At 42.0% G+C, this 27,729-nt stretch overlaps 1 protein-coding gene across 1 annotated transcript in view; it reads left to right on the top strand.

Annotated features, from left to right (window-relative positions):
* COL14A1 (collagen type XIV alpha 1 chain) overlaps nt 1-27,729 on the top strand; it is a 143,459-nt gene that overhangs the window by 81,936 nt on the left and 33,794 nt on the right. Inside the window, exons 31-39 of the mRNA XM_070942037.1 lie at nt 4,665-4,807; nt 7,176-7,285; nt 9,064-9,222; nt 14,925-15,002; nt 15,163-15,249; nt 17,026-17,079; nt 18,462-18,557; nt 22,241-22,294; nt 23,698-23,751. Of these exons, the coding sequence (XP_070798138.1) occupies nt 4,665-4,807; nt 7,176-7,285; nt 9,064-9,222; nt 14,925-15,002; nt 15,163-15,249; nt 17,026-17,079; nt 18,462-18,557; nt 22,241-22,294; nt 23,698-23,751 (835 nt within the window). The remainder of the gene's footprint in view (nt 1-4,664; nt 4,808-7,175; nt 7,286-9,063; nt 9,223-14,924; nt 15,003-15,162; nt 15,250-17,025; nt 17,080-18,461; nt 18,558-22,240; nt 22,295-23,697; nt 23,752-27,729) is intronic.

Here is a 27,729-nt window from a genome sequence, read left to right as displayed (position 1 = left end):
TTCTCTGCCTCCCGAGTCCCAGCTGATCTGGAGGAAATAAGGATTTTGCAGTAACCTTCCCCTGGAGTGGGGAGGGAATGGAGATTTTACAGTATCCTTCCCCTGCCACGCCCACCAAGCCATGCCCACCAAGTCACACCCACAGAACCGGGATTTTTGAATCCCATCACTGTCATGGTTGTCAGTGGTGCTTTTTCCAAAGGCAACTGGATATTCTTTGTTTTTCCCTTGAAGACATTTCGCTTCTCATCCAAAAAAGCATTGTCAATTTTGAAGAAGCTTCCTGGATGAGAAGCGAAATGTCTTCAAGGAAAAACAAAGAAAATCCAGTTGCCTTTGGAAAAAGCACCTTTGGGACTCTGAATGAAACCCACTTTGGGTTATTGCTCTAAGATTCTCCAGGCATTAAATTTATTCTGCGTGTGCGAAAGGTTTTTGTAGAGATGGAAAACACCCCCAAAACCAGCACAGTAGGACATCCTTCCATATTGGGTCTTGTTTAATCTTTGACGATCCATCATTCTGCCTTTATTCAATTATTCATTTGTTAAGAAGAAGAAGAAGAAAAAGGTCTAGAAGTTGTGCTGGTTTTGGAGAGATGCCTGGGTAGACATCTCACTGTCGTATTATTTTTGGATTGAAATTTTAATTTGCTTTCCAAGAAAAAAAATCTGAACAGATTCTTTTTCTCTCAAACATTTACAGTAACCATGTTGGCTCTTAATGAGAAGCTGCCTACACATTCACTGGCGTCTTCCCAGGATTAATCTTTCCCGAGGCCAGATTTATGCTAAAAAAAAAAACCCTCCTTATTTGTTAAAACGGTTCATCATCTGGCATAGGTGCTGAATGCTGAAAACAGTATTGCCTGAAAAAAAAGGATTTTGTTAAGTGGAGAGATAAAGCTAATTCAGCTCCTACGTGGATTCTTGCAGATTTTAGGGATTAGGAAAACAAAGCCTGGGGGGGGGGAAGGGGAAGCCAAATTTGTAACGTGGCATTAGAGGAACATGGGTGGAGGGTGGAGGAGGGAAGAGTAAACCTTAAGAATATTGCATGTTATTTTCCAAACCAAACCCTTGTGTACAACTGGAACAAATCAAGTCAATAATGTATAAGTAATAAGCATTTAGTTAAATAAAATTGTCTCGTGGTACAAAAGCTGTCTCCTAGAAACCAGAGATGTGGAAATGGGAGTGATTAGAATTTAGGAGCAAGTATTTGATTTGCTCATTGGCTGGATGGCTTACAGGAAGTTCCTATAGCTGAGAACTATAATAATCCTTCTATTGCATTAGCCCTTCAAATTTAAGGATATCTGAATTTTTCCTAAGCTTATGGACATTTCCTTTTATTTCTTTTGAAATTCCAAGTTTGCAACTGAGGACATCCAGTAAAAGTCCACCAAGTTTAAATTGTACATGATCCCTTGACCTAATCCACTGATCTTCAGCAATTTCTCCTTCATTTGTTCGCCTGAAGATATTTCCACCCCAATATCCTTTTATTTCAGGAATATTGATGAAATGTTGACGATAAGTCAAACCTTAGACATGTGTTTCAAATGTGTGTTCAGATTTGCAACTCCCACTCTACTAGAGATAGTACCATCGGTTATGATGGTTCTTCTGTAATGATTACAGTTAGTCCTCGGCTTACAACATTTGTTTAGTGGCCATTCAAAGTTACAGCAGCACTGAAAAAATTACTTATGATGTTTTTCACACTTGCAATCATTGCCGCACCCCCATGGCCACGTGATCAAAATATGGATGTTTGGCAACTAACTTATATTTATGACAGGGGTGGGTTCTAAATTTTTTTACTACCGGTTCTATGGGTGTGGCTTATTTTGTGGGCATGGCTTGGTGGTCATGTGACAATTATTTAGGATTTAGCAGAGGTACTGGTCTACCAGGCTTTTAAATGTTTGCAAAGCTGTACCGATCTACCCATTTATTTTTGTAGGCACTGATCTACTCATGTATTTTTGCAGGCACTGGTCTATCCATTTATTTTTGCAGGCACGGGTCTACTCATTTGTTTTCTTTTAACACTGATCAGCTGTAAGGTGGCCCTTTGAAGCCCCGCTGCAAGAGTTTAAACAGTTTTTTTCCCTTTAGCCATCAGCTGGGACTCAGGATGCAGCAATAGATTGGGGGTGGGGCCAAATAAAAGGTAAGAATAATGTGGGGGTGGGGGCAGGGGGCGGGGGGCAAGAACCGGTTCGGTGACATCATATCATCACCGCTACCGGCTCGGTGGAACTGGGCGGAACCGGGAGGAACCCACCACTGATTTATGATATTCACAGTGTCCCAGGGTCATGTGATAGCACTTAGGAATAGCACTTAGACTTATATACCACTTCATAGTGCTGTTACAGCCCTCTCTAAGCGGTTTACAGAGTCAGTGTATTGCCCCAAAAATCTGGGTCCCCATTTTACTGACTGCAAAATGATGGAAGGCCAAGTCAACCTTGAGCCGGTTGGTATTGAACTCTTGGCAGTGAACAGTGAGTTAGCCTGCAATACTGCATTCTAACCACTGCGCCATCACGGCTCATACATGATCACCTTCTGCAGGTTTCTGACACGCAAAGTCAACAGAGAAATCAGATTCACTTAACAACCGTATTACTAAGTTAACAACTGCAGTGACTGCAGTATTTACCACCAACGCATGGAGATGGTGACTCTCATTGCTCAGGAATCTTTTATGCAGTTTGATGGAGCATGTTGATTTTGCAGATATGGGGATCCATGTAGGCAGATGTTCAATAAGGTTGGCTCAAAACTCTGCAGTTACGATTGGCTAAAGAGGCAAGGATTGATAAGGTATTTGGGGGAAGCTGCAATTTTATCATGATTGGTAGAATTGATAGACTACAGGGCACAGGTATAGCAAATAAAGACTTGTCATTGCATGCACGGGGAGAGCACGGGGTGGCACCGCCCCCGTGTGGTCCATTTTTGGTCCCAGGAGGCTACAGGGAGGCCTACTAGGCAGTGGTGGGATTCAAACAATTTAACAACCAGTTCTCTGCCCTAATGATTTCTTCCAACAACCAGTTCACCAAATTGCTCAGAAAGTTAACAACCGGTTCTCCCGAAGTGGTGCAAACTGGCTGAATCCCACCATTGCTACTAGGTCCAAAATGGGGCATGGGCGGGGGATGTCACGTGTGCATGCATGGGGGCAGGGGGAGTGCGGGGGTCATGCGTGCATGCGCATGGGGTGCAGGGTGCATGGGGGTGTGTTGCGCACGCATTGCATTATGGCTGCAGGCGCGTGTGTGCTTTCGTACACGACAACAAAAAGGTTAGCCATCACTGCCCTACATCATTTCAGACACATGGTTGTCCAATCTCTTCTTAAAAACCTCCAGTGTTGGAGCACCTACCCAGTTAAAATTATGAAGGTGCATCAGGGGCAAAATTAAGAGTGTCCTCTTAAGAATGCAGTACTGCAGGGTAACTCACTACTCACTCCAGCAGTTCGATTCTGACCAGGCTCAAGGTTGATTCAGCCTTCCATCCTTCCGAGGTCAGTAAAACGAGGACCCAGATTGTTGGGGGGCAATATGCTGACTCTGTAAACCGCTTAGAGAGGCCTGTAAAGCACCGTGAAGCAGTATATAAGTCTACATGCTATTGCTCTTCCTCAGTTGTGTCCTCAAATGGATTATAGTTTTTATCTTCTTACAGAGTTTGGCGCTTGATATTGAAAGGAAACAGTAATAAGGATATAATAAATAATACTAGAATATGATATACTGGTATCCTAGAATTAGTAGAAACTTGTTATTCTGTAACCATTAGTTTCCTGTAATACATATATAGCCTTTGTATTTGTATAACACACATATATTGTACCTTTATATCTGTAACACAAATATGCCTTTGTATTAAGCCTTTATATTTGTATCTCTTGTAACAAACATATTCTGTTATTAGGCCTCTGTAATGTATCTGGTATTTGTCAAACATATGTCCCTGCCATTTGACCTGAACCCATATCAATCTTCTTTCTGTTTTTCTTGTGCCATCTAAGAGCATGGTATGTATCTCAGTTGGAACTGCAGACATCATCCCAGGGATAATTTACACTTCAGCCCTAATTTACACCTTTGATCTGTATAAGCTCGTTCCTTGCAGAACCAGGGGGCCAAATGAGCAATTAGGAAAACAAAGGAATGCTCAATGAAGAGATAATGCTAATTGGGAGGCTTCTATTCCTTTGCAGGGCAACAAGGAATACACAAACCTAAACTAGGAGGCCAGAATTGGGTATTAAGATGATGTCTCTCAGGGTATAAAAAGGATGCCATATCTTCCCCAAGGTGTGGCTATCTCCTCTCATGCATTGTATCTGTATGTTCTGAATATAGTCTCACCCAGTATTTTGTTTTTGGCCATAAATAAAATCGGCTTCTTTTTGCAAGCCTCATCTCAGTCTCTCTCTTTGGCATTCTGGTGACTCGTCAATATGTACCAAGTCAAATACCAAGTCAAATACCAAGTCAAATGGTGACTTGGGACCTTACAATATATTATGCACAAGGTTTCTGTAAGTAACCTTGGTTCAAGAAAAATGCTTCGTTCCTGATGTAGGGACTTCTCCGTATTAATATCCCTTTCTGCAAACTTACTTTCTTTTCACAGATATCTACATCCCGAGGGTCTCCCATCAGATTACACCATAACTTTTCTCTTCCGCATCCTTCCTGAAACACCTCTGGAACCATTTGCTCTGTGGGAGATTTTAAATGAAAGTTATGAGCCGTTGGTTGGAGTTATTTTGGATAGTAAGTGTCTGTGGTTTTTGTTTTGGTTTTTTTTTTTTTTGCTTTAATTTATATGCCGCCCTTCTCCGGAGACTCAGGGCAGCTTACAATGCGTTAAGCAATAGCCTTCATACTTTTGTATGTTTATACAAAGTCAGCTTATTGCCCCCACAATCTGGGTCCTCATTTTACCTACCTTTGAAAGGATGGAAGGCTGAGTCAACCTTGAGCCTGGTGAGATTTGAACTTGCAGTAATTGCAAGCAGCAAATGTTAATAACAGTGCTTTAGACCACTGTACTACAGGCTCTTTTTGGAGCCTGTAGTACAGTTTGTCTGAGTACAGTTTTTTTTTTTTAATTTGATTTATATGCCGCCCTTCTCCGGAGACTCAGTGCGGCTTACAATGCGCTAAGCAATAGCGGTTTGGAGTTGTGCTGTGATTGATTATTATTTTTTGTGCGTGTGCATGTTATCAACAAGAGATTTAAGAAGTCATGATTGCTGTTGTCTTTTTCAAGGAATCTGTTTTTCCTACCCAATTTTTCATAAGCTTTTCTACTAATTTATTTATGTGCTATATCTTATTTATAATATGATATATGAGAGTGCCAATGTGGTGTGATTAAGATGCTGGCCTAGAAACCAGGAGACCGTGAGTTCTAGTCCCACTTTGGCCATGAAAACTGGCTGGGTGACTTTGGGCCATTTTCTTCCTCTCAGCCCAACCCACCTCACAGAGTTGTTGTTGTGGAAAAAGTAGGAGGAGGAGGAACAAGTACTATGTATGCTTATTACCTTGAGTTACCTATAAAACAATAAAGTAGTCAGGATAAAAATCTAATAAAATATTTATAAATCATCTTTTCTCACAGAAGGTATCTAAGGGGAGGTACCTGTAGGTTCTCTATATGTCACTGTTTGGCCAGCACTGTCCATGTTTATTACTTATATCTGCGTATCCTTCATATCTCAGGACCAGGAATTTCATTAACCTCAATTTGCTTGCATAGGGATAGAGCAGGGGTGTCAAACTGGGTTTCTTTGAGGGCCAGATCAGCATTGTAGTTCTCCTCCATGGGCCGGCTGGGGGATGGGGGAGAGACTGGGTGGACGGCCACCTGCAGCAGTTTGCCTGACAAAATGCCCCCCCCAGCCCCATTTTGGCTGCCAGAGGCACTGCGGGCCAGTCCTTTGCTATTTCTAGGCTGGCCCCTTGGGCCAGATTTAAGCACTCTGCAGGCCGGATCTGGCCCTCGAGCCTTGAATTTGACATCCCTGGGATAAAGGAAGTGAATTTAAACAGCTTCCCTTTTGTCTGTGGGATGCTCAGATTTAACCTGACTAGGTGGCTCAGTGGTTTTGACACTGAGCTTTCGATCAGAAAGATCGGCATTTTGGTGGTTCGAATCCCTGGTACAGATTTCCTGCGTGAGCTAGGGGTTGGACTAGATCAGAACATTGCACTAAATCAGGGGTCCTCAAACTGCAGCCTCTGGGATGGATACGTGCAATGAACGTTGGTGTTGCTGCAGAGAGTCTCCCCCTTTGAGGTCTTTTTGTGTGGGTCGGAGGGAGGCAGACATTCCGACTTGGGGTCTGGTTCGGCCTCCTGGTGCGGGGCTTTGGGCAAAGGCTGGAGGGAAGTGCCACTGGTGGTGAAGAGCTGGAGGACCTTGTTCCAGTGGGACTGCATCATGGCCTGGATCTGGCTGACCATCTCAGCCCGCTGAGCCTCTAGGTGCCGGGACTTGGCCTTGCACTCCTGCAGGTCTTCCCTCTACTTGGAAAGCCTATGCTCGTAGTCCTCAGTGAGGTGCTTCTACTGAGCCTCCTTCTCCGTCAGATCCAATTTGAACTGAGCTGTTTTGCCATCTCTTTCTTGCGGTGGCTGCTTATCTCCAACAATTGCTTCCTGTTGGTGCCCTAAGGAGCCCAGGCGGGGAGGTGAGGAGCTGGTCACGCCCACCCAGTCACATGACCACCTAGCCATGCCCACCTAGCCGGTCATTATGCAGATCATATTAGTGGTCCGCGGTATTTAAAATTATGAATTTAGTGGTCCCTGAGGTTTGAAAGGTTGGTGACCCCTGAACTAAATGACCTCCAAGGTCCCTTCCAACTCTTACTATTATAACCAATTTAAATCCTCACATTTCGTCTAAGAAAGCAGTTTATCCACCTGTCAAAACTCCCTCCCCTTTTGCCTATACAGGTTGCCTAGTTTTGGGAATGAGTTTTGATGAAATATGGAAGCCTGTGCTTCTCATTGTCTTCTTGGCCAGCTGGCTGATCGTGACTTTTGCTTGAAAATATGATAAGCCAATATATAACCTTAAAAAGAAAATGTAGACAGTTCTCTGAGCCTTATTTTCTCATACACTGTGCAGATGATGGCAAAACCTTGACTTTCTTCAATTACGACTACAAAGGGGAATTCCAGACGGTAACCTTTGAAGGGCCTGACATAAAGAAAATATTTTATGGGAGTTTCCATAAGGTGAGACACTTGCTGAAATATGCTTCAAAAAGATCTTTAAAATATATATATATGGGGATTCTCAATCATCCACGTCGTTGTTGTCCCAAAGGTGCTTTTCCAAAAGCCAAATAGAATTTCTTGTCGTTGTTTTTCCTTTGAAAACGTTTCATTTCTTATCCAAGAAGTGAACTGAAGAAACTTCTTGGATGATTAGTGAAAGGTTTTCAAAGGTAAAAAAACCCCAAGAAAATCCAGTTGCCTTTTGGAAAAAGCACCTTTGGAAAAAATCTTTAGAAATATTTTAAATACAAAGGAACCAGGTTTCCCAATATTGCTCTATTTCCCCAAATTTATGAGGATTCAAACTTGTAGAGCAAATATACATGGTTTGGGGGCTTCATATGATTTATTAGTGTCCCTTTTATGGCCTCAAGAAATGTCCGAATAAGTAGACCTAACTTATTTTTAATTTTTTTTTTTTGGCTGAGTCCTCTGATAAACAGATTCTTAATTTCATTTCTTCTCAGACTGTTAAAAATGATGTCACTTTTAAAGCTGCCAAATTCTGTTTCAAGCTTATATCATTGCAAAAGAGTGAAATAAGACAATTGTTGTTTAACTTGTCTAGAAAGAAGGGGAGCAATATGGCAACTGTCTAAATGTTTACACGATTTTATACCACTCTGTTTTACTTTCTAGCAGAATAGTTTTTTCCTGGGATTAGTCTTCAGTATTTAATATTTTAGGCCTCTTGTATTTATATATTGTTTTGTTTTGTTTTATTTAATTTAATTTTAAATTATTATAACTGCAATTTTTTGCCACTGTGCAAAAAATAGAAAGAAACCCTACAAATGAGAACCAATTTGGTCTAGTGGGGAAGGCAACAGGCTAGAAATCAAGAGACCGTGAGTTCTAGTCCTGCTTTAGCCATGAAAGCCAGATGAGTGCCTGACAGAAAGCTGCCTGACTAGGTAGCTCAGGGGCTAAGACACTGAGCTTGTCAATCAGAAAGGTCGGCAGTTACGGCGGTTCGAATCCCTAGTACAGGTCTCCTGTGTGAGCAGGGGGTTGGACTAGATGACCTCCAAGGTCCCTTCCAACTCTGTAACTGTTAGTGCCTTTAGGCCAGTCACTAACTGTTAGCCTAACTCAACTTACAGGATTGTTGCTGTGGGGAAAATAAGACAAGGGAAAGTGTATTAGATATGTTTGCTGCCTTGAGTGATTTATAAAAATAATAAAGGTAAGTTTTTTAAAAAAAATCTAAACAAAATTATATTGGAGAACTTTCTGGAATGACAAATAAACTTGATGTGGTTTTTGCTTTTAGAGTGGTTTGGAGACATTTCAAGGGTCAAAATGAAGGTCTTAAACCTTAAAATGCCACCTATTTTTTTCCTCAAAGCTCTTGGGACATTCTCTCAGTACATACCGTGATCTTCTTATTTTTGGAATTTGGCCATTGACAAGCCACGCAAATCCACATAAATTATGGATTTCTGTTACAGAGGTATGGGTCAAGCTGGCTGATTCTCCCCATTCTGGCTCTACATACACCCCATTTATCCCTCAATCCTCAATCTTCAGTTAGGTCTGTGATATTCTCGCCTAGCTGCAAGATGGAATTAGTGGCCAACAGGTTACTTGAGGAACGCAGGAGACTGCAGCCCTCTGTGCATACAGAAACTTTACAAAACAAATAGCATGTCTGTGAATTGCATTAAAAGGATTACAAAGAGCTCTTTTTTAATGGCTCCCTTGTTGTGTATTAAAACCTCCTTCTCCTCTTCCAGCTGCATATTGTTATCAGCAAAACCACTGCTAAAGTAGTGATTGATTGCAAGGAAGTGGGTGAGAAGATTATCAACGCAGCAGGAAATATCACTTCTAACGGGATTGAAGTCCTGGGAAGAATGGTTCGATCAAGAGGACCAAGAGACAGTTCTGCACCAGTAAGTAAAGGAGCTGAGATAAAAGTGGATGATTATTCAGCAAGGCTCATTTATTAATAAAATTGATAAAACTGGCCTGCCTGTCTTGTTGTCCAAAATGACTTTGGGAGGCTTTCAATTTAGTAATAAAATAGAGATATAAACACAATTCTAAATATAAAAAGAGATTAAATTGCAAAAAATTAAATACAGACTAAAAACCATAGACTCCAGGTGGAGAAGAGGTGATGCCTTCTCTGTCATCTTACTAACCACCTACAGGCAGGTTTTCAAGCCCTTCCTGAAGACCAGAAGGATGGGGGTGGAGTCACCTCCTGTAGCATTAAGTTTCAAAGGGTAGAAGCCACGGCAGAAAAGGGTCTTCTCCTAATCTGTGCTAACCTAAATTCTTTGGCTGTGTTCTGACCTAGGCTCCCTTAAAAAGCAGGAAGCAGAGCCTTGGTCCCAGCAAAACCTCTTTTATTTACACGACTGTGAATTCCTTTCATTCACAGTCAGCAAGGCCTGTCCAAACAGTTTTTCAAAGGAATATTTATCAACATAGACCTTATCTCGCTTGGCAAGCTGCCACGTAGCTAGTTTCTAAATGCAATACAAGGCAAAACTTGGCACAGAGTCTCTTAGAGTCACGGAACCAGGGGTGAAATGCTCCCGGTTCCGATCAGATCGCCTGATCCGGTAGCAATGGCGGCGGGTGGTTCGGAGAACCGGTAGCAAAAATCCCTGCCCCCACCCCCATGCCCAGCTGAGCTGCACGATCATCAGAGGCTTTTTTTTTTTTACTTTTAAAAGCATTTTTTCTACAACCTCTTCCAATGAAAAAATGCTTTTAAAAGTAAAAAAAAAAACCTCTGATGATCACGCGGCTGGGATTGTCAGAGGTTTTTCAAAGCATTTTTTTCTGAAACCTCTTAGCCGAAGAGGTGGTAAAAAAAATGCTTTGAAAAGTTAAAAAAAAAAAAAAGTTGGCCACACCCACCCAGTCACATTACCCCCACCACCACCAAGCCACGCCCACAGAACTGGTAGTAACAAATTTTATATTTCACCCCGCACGGAACGAACAAATTGTTTCCTGCAAAAGCCCACTCCCTGTTTGCTCCTCTTTTATTTCCTATGGGAGGGGCCAATCACCTCCAAGGTGTGGCTTTACTCCCAAGTTGATCCTGCTTTCTGAGTTGTTCTTCTGGCAGCTCTGCGCATGCACACACTGGGAACGGGCTCCAGCTGTTCCTCTGCCTCACTGTTGTCTAGCTCCCTCTTTGCCTCCAAAGCAGAACCCTCATCCGAGGTTTCCCTAGCCCCCAGGATTGGCCCATATTCCTCCCCAACCTCCTCACTGTCCGACTTTGCTGCCAGCTGTGCTGGCTGCCAGCGGGCCACAACAGGCTGATTTATTTATTTATTTATTTATTTATTTATTTATTTATTTATTTATTTATTTATTTTATTCAATTTGTATCCCGCCCTTCTCCTAGTGGACTCAGGGCGGTGCACAGCCAGAACTAAAACAGATACCAATACAAAATTTAAAATTTTTAAAAGAATTATATGACTTTGGCCCCAAATTTAAAACATCCAAACTAAAATCCATTGACAATTTAAAAGGCTAAAAAAGGCTAAAAAAGGGTGGGGGTTTCACGCCAGCCCTGTTTGATGGCAAAGAAAAGTTTTTAGGGCACGGCGAAAGACCCGGAGATCCGATATCCTTTGTATCTCTGGGGTCAAATCGTTCCAGAGGGCAGGAGTTGCCACAGAGAAGGCCCTCACCCTGGGGGTCACCAGCCGACATTGCCTGGCTGACGGCACCCTGAGGAGTCCCGCTCTGTGGGAGCGTACTGGTCAGTGGGAGGCTATCGGCGGCAGAAGGCGGTCCCGCAAATACCCAGGTCCTATGCCATGGAGCGCTTTAAAGGTGGTGACCAACACCTTGAAGCGCACCCGGAAAACCACTGGAAGCCAATGCAGCTCACGCAGGAGAGGTGTCACATGGGAGCTTCCCCTCGCTCCCATAATCCCCCACGCAGCCACATTCTGCACCAGTTGGAGCCTCCGGGTGCTCCTCAAGGGGAGCCCCATGTAGAGAGCATTGCAGTAGTCCAGGCGGGAAGTGATGGGGTTTGTAGTAGGCTTCTTCTGCCAGGACAAGTTGGGCAGGCCAGTCCTATTGGGGCAAGACAGCTCCTCAGTTTATTTATTCAGGGATTAATGTAACCCCTTCTGTAACTAGACAGAATGCTGTCAAAAGCATTAATTCAGATAAGCAACCATCCACTTCATTCATTTTAAATCTAATGTATGTTCCACCACTTTGTCAAGGCATCTTTGTGTTGTGGGCAAATTCTAGTGGGAAAAGTCATTTGGGTCACTCTCTGGGAAGTTCTTGATCATACTGAACTCTTGAGACCTCGCCTGTACTTTTATCTGTTTTTCAAGATGACAGTTCCCAACAAGTTAAGAGAAGCTCTTCCAGAGCATTGTTACAATTATCTAATTAAGCAAGAGGAGAATTTAATAAGAGAGAAGAGGTGGATTTAATTTTCAAAGCTGGACAATCTGGTCATGTCCTTTGAACTCTCTTGACCAAACGAAATTCTTAAACCTAATGGACTTCAGCTTGTTTGGCCTATGAAATACATAGTTGCCCTCTCTCCACATAAAATTATGTGCTTTGCACAAAGAAGTGTTTTCAGACTCCTGACTTAAGCCTGGCAATTAATATATTGAACCAAGCAACCTCTGTGGCCATGTTCCAGCAGAGAATGACAAAGGCCATCTTGTAAAAAGTTGCAATTGAAGGGTGCTTTGTAAGAAAGAAATGATGGCTTTTGTTTGGAAAATCATGATTGTATGCATGATAAGTGGTCAAGTGAACTATAGGCCCACAGGAAGCCAAAAAACAGTTGCCTGCAACTGAATTGGTTGATGTTATGTAAGTCCACAAACATGCATTTTAAAACGAATAGAAGCATTCTTTTTGCAAATTCAACTTTAACAAAGTCTGTGCTTTTGATTAGGTACAGTGTATTTTTTCAGGAAATTATGTCTTGATGCTGTCTTGTGGTCCATGAGGCTAAAACATCAAGAATGCTTCAGTTTCCTCTGAATATATATATATACAGACATACACACTGAATATATATATATACACATACACACAGAGAGAGTATATATTTTGTCCTAAAAAGTTCCTTTTAAATGGCAAAGCACAACAGAAGTGATTGCAAGCATGCATAACTTGAACCTTGATTTACTCCATATAATGCAGTATTTTTGAGACTTGGCAACTTTAAAATGTGTGGCCTTCAAATCCCAGAATTCCCCAGCTAGGGTGATAAAATACAAAAGGTATTTTGGGTACATGGGGAAGAAAAGGTCGAGGACCACTGCTTTAGCACAAAGCCACCTGGGTAATCTTGGGCCAGTCATTCTCTCTCAGCCCTAGGAAGGAGGCAGTGGTGAACCAATTCTGAAATCTGGCCAAGAGCACTGCAGAGACTTATCCAAGCAGTTTTTAAGAATTGGACATAATTGGATGGAAGCAAAACCATTGGGCATATATGCTTCATTTGGAATGGGCCAATGTGTACATTTCAGAGAATACATTCTCTGTGATATCCAGTGTGTTCCCTGACCAGATCCTCTGTTGAATTTAACTGAATGTTCCCCCTTGTAGAAGAGTCATGTCTGAAGATGTCTGCAGATATGGCAAAACGAGTTATGCTAGTATATATTCTTAATTTAAATTTTGTCCCTTGAGGGATCTTTAAAGAAACCATTTCTTTGTTCTCTTGGAAATGTTGCATGAGAGGTGAATTGGCATTTGGAGATTTATGGGAAATTGTTTATTTCAGAATGAAGGCTTCAGGAAACTAAATTTAAACTCTGTGGGCTGAGCTATGGATTCTCAACAAATATTTACTTCTTTATATACCTTTTAACTCTGATTTTGGGCTTGATTTAAGCAATATGAATAATAGTTATTGCATTGTTCTCAATATAACAGAATTACGACATTTGTAGGATTAGGTACTGGAGGTGAAAGAGGAATAATTTTGGAAAACAAAGATGAGTTTGCTTTCATCAGCATGATTGTAGAAGTAGTCCTCGATTTACAATAGTTCATTTAGTGACCATTCGAATTTACAATGGCACTGAAAAAAATGCCTGATGACCATTTTTCACTCTTACAACCATTGCGGCATCCCCAATGTCACATGATCAAAATTCGGACACTTGGCAACTGATTCATATTTATGACAGTTGCAGTGTCCTCGGGATCACATGTCAGAGTTTTTCGCAAAAATCAAATCCAGAAGCACACACAGATAACTGAATCAGCTGGATTCATTAATTTCTTTATATTCATAATAACACATAAAGTATATTTACAATACCAACAGTTGGTTCTTCAGCTCAGATCAGCAGACAAGTTCACACACAGAATATAGCAGAGAGACTAGTTTCATTTTAGCTCTGCACAGACTCAGAAGCGCCAGACTAAGACACGCCCTGGCTCCAGTCTGTCTCCACTCCCAATTGGCTGACTTTATTACTATGTCCTATTCCAGTTGATGGATATATTCTGACATCACGTGATCACCTTTTGCGGTCTTCTGATGAGCAAAATCAAAGGGGAAACCAGATTCACTTAATAACTGTGTTACTAACTTAACAGCTGTAGCAATTCACTTAACAATTGTGGCACGAAAGGTGGCCTGCGCAGATTGTTGCTGATCCCGACGAGGAGGAGGCTGGTGTGGTGCTGCGCCAGCAGCCTGTGCAGCCGGTGCTCGAGTCGGACAGCGAGGAGGCTGAAGAAGATGTGCTGCCAGAGGCAGGGATTCAGTCAAGGCCTTCAGAACCTCCAGAGGCTCCTTTAAGTGAAGAGGATGAAGAGGAGGAGCCTCTTCTCAATGCACAAGCACACAGAGCTGCCAAAAGGCAGGAGTGGTTCCTCAGGAGGAGGTCTCCTTGAGAGTAAGGCTTAGGGCTAATTGGCCACTCCCTTAGCCTATTTAAGAAAGAACGCAGCTTGCAACAAGCTGCAGGAAACAACTTTAGTTCGCTAATCATAGAGTTTGGATATCTCTGCAACATTGCTTCTGGGCTTTCTGCCAACTCTAGTAAGACTCTGACTATCTTATCTGTGGAATTCTGGGCAGGCTGTTAAGAACGTTTATTAACAGCCTGCATTTGCAAAAACCTGCGTTATTTGACTAAACCAAGTTTTGTTCAGAGTTTGTGTGTGCTGCGTTCTTTGGGATCCGTAGCTGGGGCAGAACAAAAGGTCATAAAAATGGGGCAAAATACATTTAACAACTGTCTCACTTAGCCACAGGAATTTTGGACTCAATTGTGGTTGTAAACTGAGGATTATCTGGATCAACCCAAAATATTTTTCCTGGAAATAATTTACTTTTTAAAATAAAAGATGGGTTGCTGGAAGCATGATTCTAGAGACAGTTGAGTTTCTTTAAGTTTCCATTTGGAAGTCACCTTCAATTGAAATTCTAGATAAATTTGGGCAGATTTTAAAATCTTTTTATACAACCGCATCTCCTAGGCAAGCATTTTGTTCATGATTTGATAAGTAAAAAAAAAAAAAGAACTCATGAGTGATTATTGTCTTCAGGTTTTTTGTTATGTTTTTATTAAATGATGCCTAATCAATTTGGAATTATTTTTTCCTTCTTAACCAGTTCCAGCTGCAGATGTTTGATATCGTTTGTTCCACTTCATGGGCCAATAGAGATAAGTGCTGTGAACTTCCAGCTTTGGTAAGATGTTACCCATTAAGAATACTTATTTAGTGATTTGCAATTCAATTCTAACTATGTTTGGAAAGATCTGCAAAAGAGAATCACGTAACCAGCATCCAGAGTATCCTAATTTGGAATATACTGAAGATAACACAACCTTTGTTGTTGTTGTTGTTAGAGAGATGAAGAAGGCTGCCCTGCCCTTCCACATTCTTGTTCCTGTTCTGAAGTCAACAAAGGATCTCCTGGGCCCCAAGGACCACCTGTAAGGTTTTCCTTTATTAGTCTTTCACTAATGTGCCACTTCAAGTACTCCCAGGTGGCAAAGTATCAAATTTTATTGGATAGATTGAGATCGTAGCTCAGTGATGCTGCTAAAATCTATCTTCTTTGTGGGCTGAGAATTTAACACATTGAATTGAAATAAGGACTACTACTGGCTCTGAAGTAGAGTTTGTATTGAAGAGCAGCTGTCGTTTCCCACTAGCTTGGGTGGTAGCCTTTGTACATCTAAAAGGCACTGAAACACAAAGGATGTGACATTTGTATGTCTCACATATAAGCAAGGGTGGGCTGCTGGGGGTTCGCAGGGGTTTGGGAGAACTTCTAGCTAAGATTGTGTACAGTTCGGAGAACCCCCAAATTTCACTCCTGGCTGGCCCCGCCCACCCCACCCCACTCCTCGCAAGAATCCCCACGCAGCCCATTTTGGATGCAGATTAGTGCAGGGCGCGCACGGTGGCTCGGGGAGGGCGAAAAACAGGCTACTGAAAGTTCGCCTTTTCCGGCCTCCAGAGGGCCTGGAGCCTGGGGAGGCCATTTTCGCCCTCCCGGAGGTTCAAGAAAAACCTCCGGAGCCTGGGGAGGGCAAAAATGCCCCCCCACCATGGTGCAGGAGGCCAATTGGGCCATGCCCACCATGGCCATGCCCACCCAGCAACCGGGCAGAGAACCCCTTGCTAAAATTTTTGAAGCCCACCCCATCATATAAGGTTTCCTGTTTCTAGATGTTGTTTTGAAATAACATACATATACAATAAAGCTTCTTTGCTCTTGTTCCATTACTTAAGAGTGCTGGAAACTTTCCAGATGTTTGTTTACTTCAGATGATAATCAAAGCTTCAAGCTATTCCATCTTTCTCTCCTCATTTGATGCTTGCTGAAAGAAAAGAGAAGTGATGGAATAAATGTGGTAGATTATTGGACCGCCAATCAATTTCAGTGAATCAGACATTGGATAGGGCCTTTGAACAATAATGACTATGCCTAGAAACATCCTTAGCATTTCTCTCTTCCCTAATATAATACCTTCAAAATATGTTGGATTTGTATTTCATCTACATTTGTTTTTAAAGCAGGGTTGTCAAACTGGTGGACACACGCAGGCCATGCCCACCCCAGTTCCTCCAAGGAGAAAAACGTCAGGATACTTCACGTGATGGCAATGTGACGTGGCGAGTTTGACACCCGTGTTTTAAAGCAAGCATAGCCTTACTAAGGGTCACAGGAGTAAGACAGAAATCTACCCTTGGGCACTTACTCAAGTGTCACTCATCTGCATCGTTGGCTGGTTTCCATAATGAAGAAAAGTGCAAAAATGAATCAGAAATGACATTTTTATAGAAAATTCCCAATTGGCTTTGTGAAGGCCAAATTCCGATTGTGCTTTTCTTAAGAAAAATAGGAATATTTAGGGATGGGGAAGAGTTATGGGTAGAATAGAAGAGGAGGAGGAGGAGGAGGAGGAGGAGGAGATGATAACGGTTGATGAATGACGATGATGCCCTCAGTATTGGTGAATTCTGCAACCAGGCTTAGAACCAAACAGACCTGTTATGAAACAACAGCATCCTTGAGAGAACAAGTTATTTTCAGTAGTACTGAATTGTGCCTGTTGGAAAAGTAACTGAGATAAGTTAAAAGATAGCTGTTTGGCTAAAACTCTGAATAGGGACTTTCTTGAGTAGGAGATATAAATACATTGCAACACTGAACAACAGGACTTACTTGATTTTCTTTTAATCTTAAATGTGTTTGATAGGGAGGTCCAGGTCTCCGAGGTCCGAAAGGAAGCCGTGGTGACGATGGCCCAAAGGTAACTGGCCAATGCTGCTTCCTTCTGCATTATAGTCTGTGTATATCCCAGCCAGGGGTGGGTTCTGCTTACCTTTACTATTGGTTTGCAACGGGGCCGTGTGCATGCGCAGAAGACCCCATTCTGATGATGTCGGGGTCAGTAGGCGGAGCCTCCCTCTGCTTTTACTACCGGTTCTATAGAACCGGTCCAAACCGGGGGCAACCCACCACTGATCCCAGCCACTGATCCCACATAATGATTTCATTGTCTATGTAGAATGTGACCTACAAGACCTTTTGTCTTGTTATGTTCTTTTTTTAATCATTATTATTGGGAGAAAAACAATTTGGGGATGGACGGACCAGGAAAATTGCTAAACAGGGCAAGGATTTCTATAGAGAGGGTAGAAATCATGGCATCTTCTGTTACTCCTACTTCAACGCTATTAATTTCTACATTCAATTTTAGAGCTTTACAAAGAAGTTTCTTTCTTAAACTTTCTCCATCACGTTACGTCACACTGTTACATACCTGTACTTGGCACCAAAGTGGTGTGAAAGGTTTCAGGAATGCCGCTGTTTTTGTGAGGTGTTGTTTTTATACAATTCCTACAGCCCACCTATATATCCACCCATAAACAGTCACTAAGCAAACTGTTGTAAGTCGAGAGCTATCTGTATACGCAAAGGCAGGTTTCAGCAGGTTCTGACCAGTTCTGGAGAACTGGTAGCGGAAATTTTGAGTAGTTCGGAGAACCGGTAGTAAAAATTCTGACTGGCCCCGCCCCCATCTATTCTCTGCCTTCCGAGTCTCAGCTGATCGGGAGGAAATGGGGATTTTGCAGTAACCTTCCCCTGCCACGCCCACCAAGCCATGCCCACCAAGCCATGCCACGCCCACCAAGCCACACCCACAGAACCGGTAGTAAAAAAATTTGAAACCCACCACTGTGTATACGGCTGTTTGCAGTGCCCTGTAATCACATGACTGCCATTTATGACATTTTAGCTGGGAACTGGTGTTTATTTCCGGTTTCTGGCAAAAATCTGCCCACGGCAACTGAAGGTTTGCTTAACCATGGCGTTTGCTTAATGACTGCAGCAATCCTTTAGCAACCAAAGTGTCTATTTAACAGCCACAGAATTTACTTAGCGACTGTGTTGTTCCCTTAACGACCATCGCAAATAAGGTAAAAATAAGTCCAGTCGAAAGGTGACCCCTTTACCACCATCCCAGGTTACAACCATAATTGCCAGTCTCAATTAGAGTTGTAAGTCAAGGACTACTGTTCAGGTTTTTCCATTACTTTTATGAGTCATGTTAGAATAAACAGCAGGATAAAATAGGTTATGTAAATAAATAAAGTGCATGGAATTTATGATGATCTTTTTTGGTTCTAGGGACCTGATGGACCTCGGGGTGAAATTGGTACTCCAGGCCCTCAAGGGCCCCCTGGACCACAGGGGCCAAGTGGACTTTCAATCGAAGGACCTCCGGTAGGTTTATTATTATGCTTGAGTATGGGGTTGGACTAGATGACCTCCAAGGTCTCTTCCAGCTCTGTTATTCTGTTAGATACTTCTTGTCCAGTTGCTTAGGAACACAAGCAGAAGATGTTGGCACTTCCGTGACATGCTTCGGGTGATAAATAAATAAATATGGTGTCAGAACTAGGAAATTGATTTAGATGGGGCTTTAATCTGATCCAACAGTGGTCTCCTTTTCTCGTGTAGTTTCAGCCACTGCAATGACAGCCTGAGGGCAAGGGTGTCAAACTCAAGGCCTGTGGGCCAAATCCGGCCTGCAGGGTGCTTAGATCTGGCCTGTGGGGCTCGACTTGGAAACAGCGAAGGACCAACCCTAAGGTGACCAGACGTCCCGCTTTTGGCGGGACAGTCCCGCTTTTGAGCAATTTGTCCCGCGTCCCGCGGCGTTTCAAAAAAGTCCCGATTTTTCTTGAGCCCCAGCTGATGGCTAGAAGAAAAAAAAACTGTTTAAACTCTTGCCCGGGGCTTCAAAGGGCCAACCTACAGCTGATCAGTGTTAAAAAAAAAAACCTTGGTATATTTGCAGCGCAAGGCAGCCCTCCTCTCCTGTCGCTTGGGACTCGGAGCGGTAAACAGCGTCTGGCTTCAAAGGGCCGCCCTACAGGCAATCAGTGTAAAGCAGTTTTTTTTCCCCCTAGCTAAGCTTCAGAAACGAAACCGAAACCAGGGTCTTTGGTGCAGCGTGACAAAATGAGGCAGAGAGAGATTTATTTTTATTTTTATTTTTCCTCCCCAAAAAAGGTAGGTGAAAAACTGCAAACAATGGGAAATTTAGGAGGAGAGTTCAAGATTTTAAAACACAAAGGAAAAAAAGCTGTATTTAACTAGGGAATTGTAATAATTGAGATACTATTAATTGTATATTGTGTTGAAAGCAGAAATGGTTAAGTTGTGGTTCGGAGGAATATATGGGAGAAATTATTTGGTTTATTATTATTGGTAAATATAATTAATTGATTTGTAAGAAATTGGATTGCATGGAAATAATTGGAATATTCATGTTCATATTGATTAATATACAAAAAAGATAGTTTTATAACTAATTGATTTATATTAAAATGTTGAATTTGTATTAAACAACTGTATTACATAATTACATAATTAAACAATGTGAGGATGGATATAAAAATAGATGACAATGGGAAGGGCTATAATATAGAATAGAAGGGAAAAATTGAATTTGATTAAGATTAGAGATGAGGATGAAGGGTAATATTGGTTTTTTTAAAAAATAGATGAGGAATAAATATGGCAAAAAGGAAATATAGAAATTGTAAATTTAATTGAAATGACTAAACGCTGTTTAAATTTGTGAACCAGCCAAATATTCTGTTCAAAGAAAATACATTGTATGTTTGTATGTGTGTTTCTAATTATTGCTATTTATTCATATTTGTTCTCTTTTATTCTTTAAAGTTTAACAATTCATTCTTTATCTTAATATCTTTATATTTGCTTGGGGTTGGCTTTCTTCCCTTTCATCTTTTTTATTGTACAGCAATCTTTCTCCTCAAACCTACCACCTCTCTCTTTTCTTTCCTTCTTACTTTCTCTTCCCCCCACCCTCTTTTTCTCCTCCCTACTTCCTCTTTCTTTCTCCTTCTCCTCCTCTCTTCCTCCCTCTCTTACCCTCACTCCTACTCTAATTTCCATTCCTTCATCCCTCTCTATTGCTGTAATCCTTTAATGCATATGGACTACTCAGAGGGCTGAAAAAGTTATTTTTGACTGGTCCTCACACTTTTGACCAGTCCTCGAACTTATGACTGTCCACACATTTTACATTTTTGCCCTATCTTGTCATCATGGTGAAGAGAAGCAGTTGTGAAATGAGTGACATGGTTGTTAAGAATGCTGCATGGGCATAAATGTGAGGATGGTCATAAGTGTGAGGACCAGTCAAAAGTGCGAGGACCTGTCAGAAATGACTTTTTTCAGCTCTCTGGTTAGTCCTTTTGTGCATATGGACTACTCAGAGGGCTGAAAAAGTTATTTTTGACTGGTCCTCACACTTTTGACCAGTCCTCGAACTTACGACTGTCCTCACATTTTACATTTTTGCCCTATCTTGTCACCATGTTGAAGAGAAGCAGTTGTGAAATGAGTGACATGGTTGTTAAGAATGCTGCACGGGCATAAATGTGAGGATGGTCATAAGTGTGAGGACCAGTCAAAAGTGCGAGGACCTGTCAGAAATGACTTTTTTCAGCCCTCTGGTTAGTCCTTTTGTGCATATGGACTACTCAGAGGGCTGAAAAAGTTATTTTTGACTGGTCCTCACACTTTTGACCAGTCCTCGAACTTACGACTGTCCTCACATTTTACATTTTTGCCCTATCTTGTCACCTTGTTGAAGAGAAGCAGTTGTGAAATGAGTGACATGGTTGTTAAGAATGCTGCACGGGCATAAATGTGAGGATGGTCATAAGTGTGAGGACCAGTCAAAAGTGTGAGGACCTGTCAGAAATGACTTTTCAGCCCTCTGAGTAGTCCCTATACACATAGCCATGGCCACCCGGTCACATGACCAGGTAGCCACGCCCACCCAGTCACATGGCCTCCAAGCCACGCCCACACAATAAGCCACGCCCACAATGGTGTCCTTCTTACCAATGTTAAAATCTGTTCACCTTACCCTATAGACATAGCCATGGCCACCCGGTCACATGACCAGCTAGCCACGCCCACCCAGTCACATGACCAGCTAGCCACGCCCACAAAATAAGCCACGCCCACAATGTCCCTCTTTACCAATGTTAAAATCTGGTCACCTTAACCAACCCGTGTGCCTCTGCCAGTGAAAACAGACTCAGGAAGGCTGTGCGTGGCCCTCCTCAGCTTCATTTTTGCTAGCAGAGGATTGCAGGGGGCCATTACAGCCAAAAACAGAGCTCACAAGGGCCCCGGGTGGCCCTCCCAAACTCCGTTTTTGCTGGCAGAGGATTGCAGGAAGCCATCACAGCCGAAAACAGAGTTCGGGAGCCCGTTTTCGCTGGCAGAGTGCTCGGGCCGACAAAGGCACCCCCAACACGAATGACATCGAGCTGGCCACACCCACCTTGGTCAACCCCACCCCGGCCCCCCCAAGGTCAAACATAACCCTGATGCGGCCCTCAATGAAAAGCTTGCTCTAGACAAAGCAGTATCAAAAGTAGTATCAAAAAAAGTAGCATTGTAATATCGTAAGGGTAAGAAAAATACATTTTCTGATTCTCCTCTTCCTATTTTTCTTTATAAGCAGAAAAGATTGCTTTCTTCTCTCCTTCCCTCTAGGCCAGATATGGAGACACAGATATGGGAAGGTGGAGGCAGAGAGGAACTAAAGAAAACCAACTCTGTGGTTAAAAGTTTGCTTGTGTAATGGATGTAATCTATAGTCTGCCCAACAACTGTAGATCAAAACAAGCTACAATTAAAAAAGAATTGGATGCCATGGTTTATGGATTTAATTAAGGGCTATCCCACCCTTTCTTCCATAGTTGAAAACTTTCTTACCATAATTTCATAAAAGCAATGTTAGGATTCCTTTTTTCTCCCTTCTCCAGAAAGAAATTGGCAATTCATTGTTTTGTTTGGATGAGAAGAAAGGAGGGCAGTGAAATAAATAATAAAGAGCATTTATTCGTTTTCAGGGACCAAGCGGAGAAAAAGGAGAAAGGGGAGAAATTGGGCGTCCAGGTCTTCAGGTAACCCTTGGTCTATGCTGGTCTAGAATGGAGTTACTGCAGCTACTCAGTCATTAGATATTTCAGAGCTGTATTATTATTATTATTATTATTATTATTATTATTATTATTATTATTATTATTTATTTATTTATTTATTAAATTTATATACCACCCATCTCACTATCTAGAGTGATTCCGGGTGGCTTACAAAGCAATAAAAATTGAAGTATAAAAGTTATAAATATAGGAACAGTTATGATTGCAAGAATTAAATTGACCGAAAATCATGGAGCAGAGATGGTGCCTTGTTCTGGTCATTGCACCAGCTACCTCCATCCTAAGCATCTCTATTGGGACCCATGCCAGTTGACAGAGCCAGATCTTAAGTTCCTTTCAAAAGGCCAGGAGAGAGGGGATAAACGTCACTTCTGGAGGCAGGATGTTCCAAAGGATGGAGGGGCTCAGCAGAAAAGGCTCTTCTCTTACACCCCACTAGCCAAATTTCCTTGGCTCGTGGGGTCCACTGTTGGTCTCTTCCACCAGAATATGTGGGGTGAGCCAATCCCATTGGGCAAGATCATTCCTAAGATATCCTGGACCCATGCTATAAAGGGCTTTAAATCAGGGGTGAAATCTACTTACTGTCAGGTTTCGGTGTTGTCTCAAATAAATTGCATTTCCAAATAGTCTTTGATGAAATCTTTCATTTATTAAGCATGACAATCTGTTCCCGACTATGTCTTCCTGACCCCAACCTTCCCTTTCCGTTCCCCAATTCTCTGCGCCTCATTGGCCATCTTCCAAATCACTCTCCCCATATCTACTACTACAGCTCCCAGGAATGTCCCCCCTCCCATCCCATCTCCTAGGGGATATTATCTTCAGGGAAAATAAGTAGGTGAAAAGTCAAGTGTCCTCTTGCCAGCTGCCCCCTCTTCTCCTCCTTATGTCAGCACTGGAACGAATGTAGTTTGGAGTGCTGACATCTACCTTCCTTACTGGTTCGGAAGTGCACGCGCCACACATGCACAGAGGGTAAAAAACACATTACTCCCTGGTTAAAACCAGGAAGTAATGACACCCAGGTGGGTGGGCGGAGCCTTGCGCCATCGCTACCAGCTCTCTGAACCACCTTCCTCCCCATAAACACCTGTGAAGCTGCAGGCTGAATGAAACCTTCAGTTCAGACATTTGACTCCAAGGTAATTGCTTTGACTCTCCCTCAGAACATTTACCTGAAGCTTCATGGCTCAATAAAAGTTACAAATGGACAGTGCAATGCCATTAATCAGTCTATATTTAGATTTATGTGCTTTTTTAAAAGAAATATGGATAAGTAAATTATACTATTACTGTTGCTGTTAGTAGCAGAAATGTGAATTTAAGTGTACAATTTGACTCATTTTTTGGGTGTTCTTTAGGGTATTCCAGGACCAACGGGGTCACCAGGACGAGATGGAAGCCAAGGTCCAAGGGTAATATGAAAGAATTAATAGTAACCATCCAGCTACTTCAGTTTGCTCTACTCCTCCAAACTTAATTTTAGATACTGTAAACTGCTCTTACTAGGATGAGTTCACATTCTATGTTTCAATGTTATACCCAGATGCTCAAAACACAATTCCTGTGTTAAGTTCATACAAGGCCCAAAGAAAGAAACCATGTTAACATTTAGCATGACAACATCAGTTCAGACAACTTCCTAGTGATTGGATTCTCACAACCTGTTGAATTCCAAAACACCAAAGTCCATTTTAACTTAAACTAGCATATTAGGTTGCGGTGGCTCAGTGGGATGTGGTGGCTCGGTGGCTAAGACGCTGAGCTTGTTGATCGAAAGATCGGCAGTTTAGCGGTTCGAATCCCTAGTGCCGTGTAACGGGGTGAGCTCCCGTTACTTGTCCCAGCTTCTGCCAACCTAGCAGTTCGAAAGCACGTAAAAAATGCAAGTAGAAAAATAGGGACCACCTTTGGTGGGAAGGTAACAGCATTCCATGCACCTTTGGTGTTTAGTCATGTCGGCCACATGACCACAGAGATGTCTTCGGACAGTGCTGGCTCTTCGGCTTTGAAATGGATATGAGCACTGCCCCCTAGGGTTGGGAATGACTAGCATATATGTGTGAGGGGAACCTTTACCTAGCATGTTGTACAGTCCTAGAGACCCCTTATTCTTCCCTTCCAGCAGAAAATTCTGATTTAGTTCTGCGGTCTTAGATGCTTCACAGTGAATCCTGGTGAGGGAAGTACCCAGGGTGGCTGACAGATGTTGATTCTACAGGAAAAGGCTAAGAATAAAAACATTTCTCAGTTCTCCTTAAGGGGACCTGCAAAGAACTGCTACAAATATCAGCTCAATTTCCCAAATTTATTTACAGAAAGAGACTGGCTGCAAAAGTCTAATTTTGGTTAAGATTACTAAATTGGAGCACACAGTCATTCTTTCACATGCGGCTTTTTATTCTTTCATGTCTGAGATGGATGTACTGTATTTTCCAGATGTTTGGAATATAGAGGCTGGAAAAAGGGATATTATCTCCTCCTGTTGAAGCAGAGTCCCAGTGTTTTTCCTCCCACTTCGGCAAATATTTTGAAATGAATTCCTGCCTTCCTTTCTCTACAGCATCTGGTGCTGCCTGAAGGAAGTTACTCCACTCCATCGATGGCTTGTTTGTGTCAGTTCATGATATTGTTGTTGAGGTCTTGTCCGTCCTTAGCAGGGAGCAAATGCTATTATCAAACTGAATGGGGCTTTTATCTGTAGAGACATGAACAGAATTGCCTCTATAAATATTTACTCCGAAGGAAGGTTCGCTTTGTTCTAAATATATAACAGTCTTCTTCAACTTTATGTTACCCAGATGTCTGGGAGTACAATTTTAGAGCTGTCAGTCAGTATGTACATATTATGTGGTAAACACCACATTTTCTCAATGAGCTTTGTGTTTTACTCTTAGGATTTTTTTTTTTAAAAAAAAACTGAAATCTTTATTTTCTTCAAATATTCTTGAGAAGGAATTTGTGAAGGACTGCAGGCAGTCCTCGACTTACGACCACAATTGAGCCCAAAATTTCCATTGTTAAGTGAAACATTTGTTAAGCGAGTTTTGCCTCATTTTATGATCTTTCTTACCTCAGTTGTTAAGTGAATCGCTGAAGTTTATGAGTTAGCAACTTGATTCTTAAGTGAATCTGGCTTCCCCATTGACTTTGCTTTGTCAGAAGGTGGCAAAACAGAATCACATGAACTTAGGACACAGCAGCAGTCATAAATGTGAACCAGTTGCCAAGCATCTGAATTTTGATCACGTGATGCTGCAAAAGATTGTAACTGTGGAAAAACCTGTCATAAGTCACTTTTTTCAGTGCTGTTGAACTTTGTGAACTTTGAAAGGTCACTAAATGGACTGTTGTAAGTCGAGGACTACCTGTAGATGAATCAGTAGCCAAGGACTGAAGATGGGTCCCTTAAGGTTGTCTGAAGGACTAGAACACGGGTGTTGAACTCACCGTGTCAAGTTGCCATCATGTGATGTTTTGCGATGTTTTTTCCCTTCGCGAAGCTGGGGTGGGCGTGGTCTATGTGTGATGCATCCGGCCCACAGGCCACCAGTTTGACACCCCTGGTCTAGAAACATCTGGCTTATACTTCAACCTTGTTGCCATCTTTGGCAATAGCTGCTATTGGGAGTCTGGTTGAAGATATGATAGTTCCTGGCAGAGTTTAGTAATTCTTGCTCTGAGAAACTGTGGATGGAGTGTTTGCTATGAAGATATGGGTGATAGATAAAAAAGGCTGGAAGGAGAATGTTGAAAACAACAGACAATTCATTTCTGTAGACTTTTCTATCATATCCCATTCTTTTCTTCCCTATTGAGATGTTATGAATCTTGATACATTGTATTATTTCAATGCAGATTTTTATACAATATAATTATAAATTATAATACAATGTAATATAATTATAAATTATGACTATTCTATTATTCATAAAGCTGAAAGTATTGATAAAAGGAAGAAGAAAAGTAACATGTCTATCAATACTAATAGCATTTTAGAATGTCAAGATTGCAAGCATAAAATTACATAACTTGTCATCCAAAATTGAGTATAATATAAAAAAGGACCACTGCATGTCATATTGAAGTAGTTATGTGACAATAGTTTTGGTCTGAAATAAATTACTTAATATTAAGATCACAATTGTATTATTATTGAGCTGTGGTGGTGCAGTGGTTAGAAAGCAGTATTCAAGGCAAACTCTGCCCACTGCCAGCCTGAACAACTTAAGGTTGACTCAGCCTTCCATCCTTCTGAGGTTGGTAAAATGAGGACCCAGATTGTTGGGGACAGTAGGCTGACTCTTAAACTGCTTAGAGAAGGCTGTAAACAACTGTGTATAAGTCTAAGTGCTAGTGCCATATAAGGTAAAGGTTCCCCTCACACATACAGTCAGGTCCAAAAATATTGGGACATCGACACAATTCTAACATCTTTGGCTCTATACACCACCACAATGGAGTTGGAATGAAACAAACACAATGTGCGTTAACTGCAGACTGTCAGCTTTAATGTGACGGTATGTACATCCAACTCAGGTGAACGGTGTAGGATTTACAGCAGTTTATATATGTGCCCCCCACTTGTTAAGGGACCAAAAGTAATGGGACAATTGGCTTCTCAGCTGTTCCATGGCCAGGTGTGTGATATTCCCTCATTACCCCAATTACAATGTGCAGATAAAAGGCCCAGAGTTCATTTCAAGTGTGCTATTTGCATTTGGAATCTGTTGCTGTCAACTCTCAAGATGAGATCCAAAGAGCTGTCACTATCAGTGAAGCAAGCCATCATTAGGCTGAAGAAACAAAACAAACCCATCAGAGAGATAGCAAGAACATTAGGCATGGCCAAAACAACTGTTTGAAACATTCTCAAAAAGAAGGAATGCACCGGTGAGCTCAGCAACACCAAAAGACCTGGGAGACCATGGAAAACAAGTGTGGTGGATGACCAAAGAATTCTTTCCCTGGTGAAGAAAACACCCTTCACAACAGTTGGCCAGATCAAGAACACTCTCCAGGAGGTAGGTGTATGTGTGTCAAAGTCAACAATCAAGAGAAGACTTCACCAGGGTGAATACAGAGGGTTCACCACAAGATGTAAACCATTGGTGAGCTTCAAAAACAGGAAGGCCAGATTAGAGTTTGTCAAAACATCTAACAAAGCCTTCACAGTTCTGGAACAAGATCCTATGGACAGATGAGACCAAGATCAACTTGTACCAGAGTGATGGGAATAGAAGAGTATGGAGAAGGAAAGGAATTGCTCATGATCCTAAGCATACCACCTCATCAGTGAAGCATGGTGGTGGTAGTGTCATGGCGTGGGCATGTATGGCTGCCAATGGAACTGGTTCTCTTGTATTTATTGATGATGTGACTGCTGACAAAAG

The sequence above is a fragment of the Pituophis catenifer genome, unplaced genomic scaffold, assembly GCF_029215685.1.
Source record: "Pituophis catenifer annectens isolate HBS135680 unplaced genomic scaffold, rPitCat1.0.hap2 SCAF_3, whole genome shotgun sequence".
NCBI classification, from domain to species: domain Eukaryota; kingdom Metazoa; phylum Chordata; class Lepidosauria; order Squamata; family Colubridae; genus Pituophis; species Pituophis catenifer.
Note: the sequence above shows the minus strand (reverse complement) of the source record. Positions and strands in the feature narration are given on the sequence as shown.